Raw genomic sequence first — 11,498 nt, 5'->3', positions numbered from 1 at the left:
TTTATAGCTTAAAATATAAGTGAGGAAAATATAGACATCTGCCATACCAATAGCTGGTTTTTATTTTTTTAAGAAAAGGTTATTAATTTAAAAAGAGAGTTCTAAGAAATGTAATAGGATTCCCAGCAATGATGACTTCTGAGATCTATGAGATTTGAAATGTAATTATAAAAAGGCTAAAATCCAAAGAGCATTTCTACTTTTTCTTTTTTAAAAAAAATCCAGATGATTTGTCACATCAAGGAAGTCTGGCACATTACCAAGGCCATAGTCTTAGTCATCCTCAGAATCGCTACCCCTTCTTGTGGGGATGGAGCACCTCACTGAGGATAGCAAAGCATCTTCAACTGGTTTCTTAGGGTTTTCCTCCAAGTCTGTCTTGATTGCTCCAGACTCTGACAGTTTCCACTCCAACTCTATGTGATAAAGAAAAACCAGATTACCTAAGGCAGTTGGCATGGGACCCTCACCCTCAAGCCCATTAAGCCAGTTTTCTCTAAGCAGAAACTATGCAGTAACATTTGATGATAATTTTAGTGCTGTAATTATAAGGTACCTAGAAGGAAAGCAAAAAATCAGACCTTTAAGAAGGAAAACAAAATACTTTCACTTTTTCAGAAGAGGAGATCAAATGAGATACTATATATATATTTGAATCTATATGGTAACTAAAATGAAAAACAAAGACTAAACCTGTCTTCTAATGACTACAGTTTCTGGACTTGCACAATTTCCCAGGAAAGAAATCAGCACGAAACATTTAAAGGAAATACTTTTTACAGTCCTGCTGGCAATCTAATTTTAGTTAACAAAAGGAAATTTTTAGCCCTCATGTCCAGTATCTCAATCTATTAGAGTCAAAGGATAAATGTATGATGACATCCTAGAACTTATACATTTGCTCCAAGTAATAAAAACAGTACCAAGAAAATAAAGAACCAGTGACTAAAGCCTTGGTTCCTGTTTGTCACTCTCTTATAATCAGTGAAACTCCACATGGGTGTGAGACCTTATGAAGTGAAATCAAGGGATGTCTTTTCCACTGCAGAAAAGACCCCAGGCAGAACTAAGGGACTACATAAGACACTCTACAGCAAAGAGACTGGTTTAAGTGATACTCTGCTAATTAGGTACCTCCATTAAAATGTGACAACCAATTTTATTTAAGTCATATTAATTTAAAGTGCTCCATGAAGATCAATAACACCAGTATTTAAAGTTCTTGGTACCTCAGTTGAATGTTATGAAAATTCAACAAATTTCTTAAAAAAAAAGAAGAAAAAGAAAAACCTTAATTCTGATTCTTGACTCAAGAATATATTTAGATCCACCATTCATATGTATTGGTGTAGGTATTAATGTTATTGTTCACTTACACACAATAATTATTATTTTATAAGTTCACTAATGCTCAGATAATACTTTTTCTAGAAATAAAGACAGGACCTCCTATCCTACATCCATCTTTCCCCTCATGGTACATTCAAAAGACCAGAGTAAGATGCAAGCATATACTTAGTTTGAAATGCAGTATGCCTCTGAACACTGGCATAATGCCTAACTGTTGTTAACGTGTGTGTATGTATGTGCAGAGATGTTAATACTTATCCCAGTTGAGTATCTTATATGGTTATATAAAATAGTATATAAAGTCATATTTTAACATATGTTTTTAAAGCATAGGTGGACATATTATTTCAATAATGAGTGACTTAGGAGGATGCCCTCGGGCCTCAGGTTCTCTCTTTCATGTTATAAGTGTATACATATTTTGACACCTCGTGTAACAGGTAGAAAGGAATAAAAAAAAACATCCTTCAGGAATAAAAAGATACATCCTTCAGGAGTTAAGAGGCAGAACTCAATAAACTTTTAATTTAACTTAAAAGCCACTAATATATTCAAATGAGAAAATATTCCCACAGGTATTATATACATATGTATGTATACACACACACACATATAAATATCTATCATATAAATATCTATCAATAACTTGTTCATGTGATTTTTCTTTTTTTTTTTTTTTAAGATTTTATGTATTTATATGGTGGGGGGGGGCCATGAGCTGGGGGGAGGGCCAGATGGAGAGGGAGAAGCAGACTCCCCACTGAGCAGGGAGCCCGATGTGGGGCTCGATCCCAGGACCCCAGGATCATAGCCTCGAAGGCAGAAGCTTAACCAACTGAGCCACCCAGGCACCGTTAATGTGAATTAAACAAAAAATGAAGGTTGAGCTATAACTTAAAATGTATCCAACTATAGGGACAAACAAAATATATTAGACATTAATATTAAATATACATACTTTAAAATCCAGTGTGCCCCCTTTTAACAGAATTATTAGAGCCCAGTTATAACTGCCCGCAATGACTCATTTAATAAGAGATCAAACGTGTTTCTTCCCTTTTAGCAATCACTCACACAGTGGCAAAGATGACTTTGACAAATCATCATGACACATGTCTCTTCAAAAGAACCATCCCCTCATCATCTCTAACATGCACTGGTCATTGCTCACGTGCCCTGCACCATCTCAAAGAGGTCCTTACCCTCTATTGTCAGGTTCATGCCACCAAACACCAGAGGTCCAATAAATTGAGCCTTGATATCTCCTTCAAGGTAAACAAATACTGTAGGCAGATTCCTATCAGGATAATTGGGTATGCAGGTTGTTGAAATGGCTTTGATAAATTTGACATCAGGAAACTTCCTGGCAAGTCCACTGAAGTGCTGATTTATGAGGGCACAGAGGGGAATCCTGTGAAATAGAAATGGGAAACAATGGTGAGAGAGGACCCCTATAAAACAGAAATAGAAGCAACTATGATTCTGCATTTACACAGGGCAAAGCTCTACTACCCTTCTACCTACGTAAACCCTCATAATAGCTTCACAAGTGATTCTGCTACTCCAGCCAAGATGAATTAACATTTTTTTTTTAAGAAACGTTCTAATATGTTCAGGGAAAATGAAGAACTCAAAATCCAAAATCCATTTTAATTTGACTCAATAAGTCAGAAAAACAGCTTCAATGTAAAAGATAATTGTTTTGCCCATCTATATGAGAGAACATTCAAGATTCAGAAGGTGAGAAAAAGGTGAGAAAGCATTTCCTGCTTTAAAAAAAAAAAAACCTCTACACAAGTACAGTAGAATACAGATGGAGCTGAGAAACAGTGGAGGGCCACTGCATCACTTGCCTGGAACAATTATTATAAAGGTCACCCCCCGACACCTATGAGAATGATTCACCACATGGAATTTTGAAATGTAGAGTTTCTCTAGAAGGATAAATAAGGAATTTGTTTCCAATAAAAGCAATCTTCATTGCTACAATGTAACAAAGGCATTCTTTTTAGTCACAAATATTAATTTTAAAGTCTGAAGACAAAAATTAGGCATTAGGTTTGAGCAAATCAGCAACAAAATACAACACTAGTAAAAAACAAAACAACACAAAACAACAAACCTCCAAAGTGGATTAAGCCCAAGATATCTAAGACATAAATTCAAATTAACATTTAAGGACAGTGCATAAGATCAGCTCACCCTTGTTTGTAAAGGTGCAAGATTACCCACAAGCCCTCACCGGCTTTGGTAACTTCTTGAACATAATCCTTTCCTGAGATCTCCAAAACTTCTCCAAATTTATTCTTCAGTTGAGTTGCTTTCCACTCAGCCAGTCTTTGCTGCCTGCACAGCACAGAGAGGAGAGAGACATCTTACACGTACACCCCACATATACACACACACCTTTCACACAGCAACCTTTATAAAGATCCAGGTTTATTTGCCACACAGCAAAAGTCTAAGATCACTTCACCAAGACCTGCAATATTACTGCTTAATTACAGTCCTTTCCAAAAGTTATCTCGGTAAGAAAATTAACTTTGCAAAAAGACACACATTTTAGTGCCACACAATAAACCAAACAGTCCCTCTGGGTGGCACTAACCTGTACATTTCAATAGCACGTTCATCTTCTTCATTAAATTCATCTTCATTATCCTCCAGCTCTTCCAAAGTCATATCTTCATATGTTTTCACTGAATGTAGTTAAGTTAGCAAAAACCAAAAAATGTAAAAGATGAACAAACTTGCATTTTGTTTTCCCTCCTTTATTTTTCTCCTAAAGATGTGCATGCAACACCAAGCCAAAATAAAACTCATTCACCAAAACCAAAATAAAAAATACTGAAGGTCTTCCACTAGTAAGAACTTTAGGGTGTTTTAAAAAGAACCATGTTGACAAATGCAGCAGGATTGACTCTCCTACCTCCACACAATAGTAAGGATATGAATGATAAGTTGCCTAAGTTTATAAAACTAGAGAGTTGTATTTGCCTGAATTCACCTGGTCTGCTCTTCAAGCACATACACCCATGGACCGCTGTATTAACAGTTCTATCTCTGAGGACGGGGAGGATACCAGTGGGTGTCCCCAGCATACTCTTTCTAGAGTTAAAGGGATTATTGTCTTGGTCTTCTCTTGTGAATGGTAGGCAGCTCTCTTTTAACCAACTGCTGTAAAATCTTGATTTTTTATTGCCATAAGCATTCTTGCTTCTTGACATCAAATCAGATTTTTTCCCCCAACCCCAAGTCTATCACTATACAAACTGCTCTTAGCAAAGTCAACAATGACCTCCACTTCCTGACTGATGAGCAGCACTGATCCAACCCACCATTGCCTCCTCTTTGAAAGATGGTCCTCCTCTAGCTTCCAGGATGTCTTCTCTCCTGCTATCTCTACAGCTGCCCCTCCTCTGGACCTTTGCTGACCTGACTCCTTTTTTATCTATACCCACACCTCTGGTGATTGCATCTCATGGCTTTATGCCTCCAGACCATATTTCTCTAATTTAGAGAAAAACATAGCCAACTGCCTACTTGCCATCTCTATTTGACTAATAAAAATTTCAATGTTTCTATGTCCTAAATAGAACGTTTGATCCTAGCTCCAAACTGCTGCTCACCAAGCCTTCCTCATCTCGGTTGGTGGTGATGGCTATCCTTCAGGCTGCTCAAGCCCAATGCCTGACAGGCATCCTTCACTTACTTTTTCTCACAGCCCTCACAGGATCCACCAGCAAATCTTATTGGCCCTACCTTCAAATTATTTCCAGATCTGACCACTTCTCCTCACCCCTTCCACCAACACCATGTGGGCAGGTCTAAGCCAATGGTATACTTCTTGCCTGAATTACTGCAGTAGTTTCCAGACTAATTTCCCTACTTCCTGACTTGATCCCCATCTTTCATACTTGGAAAGGCAGGAGCAGGAGGGTGCTGTCAGCATGTCAATCCTCTGTTCAAACCTCCAGTGACTTCTGTTCAAACCTCCAGTGACTTCCACCCGACCAGACATAAAAGCCAAAGTCTTTGTTAAAAGATACCAGGTCCTCAATGGTTTGACCTCTAGTTGCCTCTCTGAACTTACTACTCTTTCCTAGTCATACTGGCTTCCTGGCTGGTTCTCCAATGTGTTCTTCACTCACTTAAGTAGCTCAATTCAAATCCCTCAGATCTACTCAAATGTCACTCCCAGTAAGCCTCTCTCTAACGCTATCTAGAATTATACTCACCCTTCCACAACCCTTTCTCGGCTATTTCCCTGCCTTATTTTCCTATATTTACTTATGTATTGCTTATTGCCTTTCTCTCCCACTAGAATATAAGTCCTATAAAGACAGGGATTTTTGTCCAGCCTGTACATAGCTAAAGCCCCAATGCTCAGAATAACACCTGGCAGACAGTCATCATTCAATAAACATTCACTGGATAAATGTTTTCTAGTGAATCCATCTCTAAATTAGCTTTAACATGTAAGAAGACAAAAGTACTAGCCCCTGTGATCAGTGGGGCATTAAGTCAAGACTCAGAAATATTTTCTCCAGGATTATCATGTGCTCATCTGACACAGACAAGAAACTGTGGAGATGTGGAAATTCTATAGCCCAGCAAGTTGAAGGTTAGAGACAGCCTGTGACTCCCTTGAGGTCCCAGAATAGTGTCCATCCCAGCACTCCAATGCCGGTTCCCAATTCCTGCTCAGAGCATCCTTCTACCAAAGCAGTTAGAGGCTATCTTAACCCAAAGAGAGACAAAACAAATAAAGAATATAAACAATCTCACCAATTGACTGCTGAAGGACTCGCTGTTCTTCTTCTTCTGCCTCCTTTTCCAAATCTTTCACACTTTCCTTTGAGGGCAAGATACCCTTTTTGCGTAAGATGTCATTCCACTCAGTGTCTGCATTGGGGTCCTAGTGGAAGTGGACCAAGAATACTATGAGTGCAAAGTCCATTACAAAGGGTGCCATGCTGGGGAAAGGTGGTGGGAAGAGGAATTCAAGTCAAATTATTCTACGGCCTATCTCTGAGAAAGTGTCAAAAGATTCACAGCCCCTATTCTTTTCCTGTCCTCCACTCCACTTCACCCTCCCCACACAAGACATACACACCCAGGAACTAGTCTTGGGTAAAAATCAGGATATGATGTGCAGATCGGCATCAATGCTCACACCAAGGCCCTAACCTGGCTCCTATTCAATCTTTATTAATGACTTAGAGTGACTCATTCAACAGATACTAAGTACTTGTGGCAAGTGCAATGATCAACAGGCTGTTGACCTAGAGTTATAAGGGGTCTGCATTCCACAGGATAGGCAGGGATATTCTCTCAGAAGTGGACATTTAATCATCACTGGAAGTTGAGAAGGAACCAGACGTGAGGAATGAGAACTTAAGAACTTACTTTCCAGGCAGAGGGACCAGCATGTGGAAAGGGCCCAAGAGCAGAGATAGGAGGCTCTCAAAGTTCTAAGTGGCTGCAATAGAATCAGAAGGAGGAGAGCCTGAAGGCAGGCTGACAAATTCTCTAATGGCCCAAACCTGAGAGGGAGAACTGAGACCCTGAGGAACAGCTCACAATGCCTAACACTTACTGAGTACTAGGTGCTGGGCACTCTGTGAAGCCCTTTACCTGTACCTACTTAGTTAATCCTCACAAGCCAGGAGAGACATGACATTTAGAAGACACTGCCATGCTGGAACAAGTCAAATTTACCAGGATCAAATGTCAGAAGGATAAATGTCAAAGTGGGCCCTATTTCCTGAAGCCAGCTAGCCAAACACTGGTTTTGCTTGGCTTGGCAGGAACACTGCTAATGGACCAGGTTTGGAATAAGAAATCAATGAGCGCTGTGGAAAGGGCACTAGCACAGCCAGGCTCCAGCCCCAACTCCATGTCACTGTCTTGCTGAGCTGTATCAAAAGAAAACGAACAGAATCCTTTCAACAGGGTGGTCAGGGAAGGCCTCTGAAGAGATGACATTTCCAAGCAGGGTCCTGAAGGATAGAGAATACAAAGGAGGCCAGGGCAGCCCAGGAGCTTCCCCTTCAACACTGAAGAGTGTCTGGCTTCTGGCAGACAGACTGTATTTGTAGATGCTTATCCTCTCCAGCTCCCAAGGCCTCCTGTCCCAAACCCGTACTAACTCTATTTCTCATTGGCCACTAAGCCAGAGACGATTTAACCAGAATTCCTGACTACAGTGAAGTCTGGGAAGCAGGAGAATGACCTTTGACAGAGGGTCCTTCGACAGTGACAGAATTTAGTTGTCACAGATTTTTGTTAATTCCCATGTCTTCATTTATTTTCTTTCATTTTTAGTCCTATTAGACAATTCCTGATACAAAAAAAGGGGACAAAACTAGGGGATTTGGTTTTATCTAAGACAGAAAGTAACAAAGGAGAGGGACCCTAGGGATGAGCTCTGAGAGCCATGGAATCCGAGAGGGAGTGCACCTCAACCTGCACATCAACGTTAGGAGGGAAATGGATGTTAACTAAACCTTCACCCAGCTCTAAGTGGACTCAGGAACATAAGCTCCGCCACTGTTTTACGTTATGAGACCTCCAGGCGGGACCCTTCCCTTCTTCGAGCCTCAGCTTCCATATCCACACAACGTGCCCGTAACACACTCAGGAGCTAAGAGAATTAAGGAACAGGAAGTAACACTGTCCGGTGGGATGCTGCGAGTCCTTCACAGACTTCACGGGATCCGACCTTAAAGAAAGATGACCCCAAAAGACTGAGATTTGAGGGGTGAGACACACAGGGTTGGGGAGACCCAGCCCGCGGGTCCTTGCCGGACCACTCCTGCCCTGTCGCACTGCGCCTGCGCTGGGCCTAGACTCGCGTGATCTTTCGCGTGCCGGTGGCGCCCGGCGCTTCCCACGGTCCCAACCCCGACGGTCCGCTGCTGCCACGGACCCAGCGGGACAAACGAGCTGCAGTAGATTCCAGGCCTCGGACCCCCAGGTTCTTTACCTGCATCTTGTCTAAAATCGCTCAAGTCAGGCCACAGCGGCGCCCCCACCCCGCCTCTTCTGCCAGCCCGGCCTTCGCCCCGCCTCCTAAGGGTGAGCAGGGCGGAGCCAGGGAGTAAGCGAGGTCTCTGAGTCTGCGCCCGCTCCTCAAGAAACGGGGCAGAAACTGTGCGCATGCGCAAGGGGTTGCTGTCCGCTCTCTGTTGGTGTCGCTGGCTTCACGTGACCCGGAGCCAGTTCTCGGCGCTACCTTATTAGGGCAAGGCTCCGTACTTGGAAAGGTGGAGCGGGATGGAGGAGGTACTCAGTTTTATGCGCCATCTCCTGCCGCAGAGCCAATCCTAGTAAAAGAGGGCTTGGCTCAAGAAGTCAAATAGAAATGTGTTTCAGTGATCCCGTGTTACAACTAAAAATGATGCAGGGTCATCCGGAATTCACTCGCTATCATTTCAGCGTCCGATAAGGCGATTAATTCATAAGACACATATTTATCAAGAGCCTGCTAAGTACCAGGTACTATTGTAGATTCTGCGGAGACAGCAGTCGTCACAACAAAAACAGAAAGGTGAAAGTCATTTCACCTGGTTAAGCCTCAGGCAGTCCATATTTGCAAAAGTGCTTAGCTCTATCCAGGCACACAGGAGACATGAGTAAAAATCAGAATCTGAATTGTAAAATGCAGGTGCTGGGCTCCAGGCTTCTGCCTACACAGCACTCCGATTTGAGTTAAGAAAGCAATATCCCTCCAGGGACACCTGGGCTAACGTGCCGCCTCTCGGCAATGAAGCAGACACAGATAATACACATCCACACATCTGTGGAGTAGGCATACGGCTCCCAGCTTTGGCAATGCATTAGAACCACCTGGGAATCCAAACACTGCACTTATGATGGGGTTCCATCCTCAGTTAAATTAAATTCCTGGAGATGAAAGCTGGAAATGGTATTTTCTTAAAAGATCCTCACGTGTTGCTAACATGCAAAACCATTGATACAGAGTGAATAAAATGAATCCTTGAGGGCAAGGAGCTTTGATTTTATAATTTATAAGGATTTTTAATATTTCCTAACTACTTACCACGGAATTATAGGTCTCCAGAAACATTTGTTTATTCATTTATCTGCAGCAAACTGTGAATGAATCGTCCCTGGTCTTACTACCAAAATCAGGACCCAGACTAGTTCGGGTGGGTTTGGCTCTATGCTAAGCTTTGCGTCCCCTCCAGAGCAATAGAGAGGGTGCTGTTACATCCTTTCTTCATTCCCAGCCCTAGCTATTTCCAGAGCCCAAGACCTACCCCCACCTCGTGATCCCTCTCTCCAGAGGAGATTGACAAGCCAAAGTCTCAAACTCTACCACCTCCTCTGCAGAAATGTGCCTCTCCCACTTTTGTCAAACACTCTTCCATTATACTAAATCACAGTCTCTCCCACCTCCCTAGAGACCTCTGTCCATCATTCTGTCCATCACTCTTGGATCTGGACAAAGTAATTAGGGCTCAGGAGAAAAAAATTAGAGCCACAAGAAAAGAATTGGAAAATAATTTTCTGTTTGTAAGTCATATGACATGATAGCATACTTGGAAAACCTGAAAGAATCAAGTCTTAAATTCATACTATAATATGAGATTTCTGTATAGGAGCAGCATATAAAATTAACATACAAAAAATAGCCTTTGTATTTACAATGACAAACTAGAAGATACGGACATTAATTACAGTAACAACAGAAAATAAAAAAGAACTTAGGAATAAACTCAAAAAGTGTACAAAAACCTACATGGAGAAAATTATAAGACATTTCTGAAAATACAAAAGTAGACTTGAACAAATGCAAAGAAATCGCTCCTCTTTGGATGGGATGACTCAACATCACAGAGATGTCAATTTTCTCCAAGTTCATGCGTAAAATTTAACACAATCTTAATTTTAAAACCCAAATATTTTCTGAGGCTAGACAGGTTGATTCTCAAGTTTTTATGATGAAATAAACAGCAAGAATGGCAGACCGAGGGGACAGCCAGCCTCTACCAGATTTTAAAACAATGTGCGTGAACAGACAAATAGATCAATGGAGCAGCATGTTCAGAATTAATCTAAAAATAGGCAAAGTACATACAAAATTAGTGTATGCTTAGGATGACATCTCAATCTGATGGGGGGAGAGGTGGAGTTTTTAATAAATGGTGTTGGGGCCGTTGGACAGCCGTTTGAAAACAGATAAAATTGGATATGTACTTCCTGGTGTATATCAGATTAAAAATTGAAAACTAAAAGCCTAGAGGAAATAATGAGATAATTTCTTTATAACCCAAAAGTGGAAAAAGCCTTTGATGACTGTTACTAAAAATCCGGAAAATCAAATGAAAATAATGATAGATTTGACAACTTAAAAAAATTTTTTTCTGCCTAAGAATAATGAACACCAGCATGCTACCTTTTGTGTAAAATAAAAGGTTAAATAAGAATACATATGGGGGGGCACCTGGGTGGCTCAGTAAGTTAAGCGTCTGCCTTAGGCTCAGGTCATGATCCCAGAGTCCTGGGATCGAGCCCCGCATCAGGCTCCCTGCTCAGCGGGAAGCCTGCTTCTCCCTCTGCCTCTGTCGTTCCCCTGCTTGTGTTCTCTCTTGCTCTCTCTCTCTGACAAATAAATAAACAAAATCTTTATTAAAAAAAAAGAATACATATGGGTGGCTTAGTCAATTAAGCATCTGACTCTTGATTTTCACTCAGGCTGTGATCTCAGGGTCGTGAGATTGAGCCCCATGTTGGGTTCCACGCTGAGCATGGAGCCTGCTTAAGATTCTCTCTCCCTCTGCCCCTGCCCCCATGCTCAAGCTCTCTCTCTCTTTAAAAAAAAAAAAAAGAAAAAGAATACATATGTGTGTATATTCATATTTGCTTAATTTTGCGAAAAGAGAGAAAGAGGAAATCTGAAATTAATGAAATGGCTAACTGTGGCAGTGAGGTGGGGTAGGGGTGGAGATGAGGTGGTAGCAACAGAAAATTAGGTGAGAATCCTCTGATAAACTTTTATTTAGGGGCAAGCAAGTTTTGTGGGGCCTGAAACGCATTCAGTCTTGGAGGATCTCTTTAAGAATCTATCACTTACATGTGGAATCTAAAAAAAAAAAACAAAAACAAAAATTCATAGAAAA

At 41.2% G+C, this 11,498-nt stretch overlaps 1 protein-coding gene across 1 annotated transcript; it reads right to left on the bottom strand.

Moving 5' to 3' along the window:
• Positions 1–213: 213 nt before the first annotated feature.
• Positions 214–8,451, bottom strand: PDCL3 (phosducin like 3). Its single transcript, XM_021680296.1, has 6 exons — positions 8,339–8,451; positions 6,139–6,268; positions 3,959–4,049; positions 3,553–3,696; positions 2,553–2,761; positions 214–416 (listed from the first exon to the last, which is right to left on the bottom strand). The coding sequence occupies exons 1-6, from the start codon at positions 8,342–8,344 to the stop codon at positions 274–276; spliced, it is 723 nt and encodes a 240-aa protein (XP_021535971.1). The 5' UTR covers positions 8,345–8,451; the 3' UTR covers positions 214–273.
• Between the last annotated feature and the right edge of the window lie 3,047 nt (positions 8,452–11,498).

The sequence above is a fragment of the Neomonachus schauinslandi genome, chromosome 10 (genome assembly GCF_002201575.2).
Source record: "Neomonachus schauinslandi chromosome 10, ASM220157v2, whole genome shotgun sequence".
Taxonomy (NCBI): domain Eukaryota; kingdom Metazoa; phylum Chordata; class Mammalia; order Carnivora; family Phocidae; genus Neomonachus; species Neomonachus schauinslandi.
The sequence above is the reverse complement of the archived record's forward strand: the minus strand, read 5'-3'. Positions and strand labels throughout refer to the sequence as shown.

Bases quoted from the DNA above. Each gene is read 5' to 3' on its own strand.
- PDCL3 (XM_021680296.1), bottom strand. The intron at 4,050-6,138 runs GTGAGATTGTTT...AACTACATTCAG, and splicing joins AGTCCTTCAGCAGTCAATTG to TGAAAACATATGAAGATATG. The intron at 417-2,552 runs GTAAGGACCTCT...TTTATCACATAG, and splicing joins CATGAACCTGACAATAGAGG to AGTTGGAGTGGAAACTGTCA.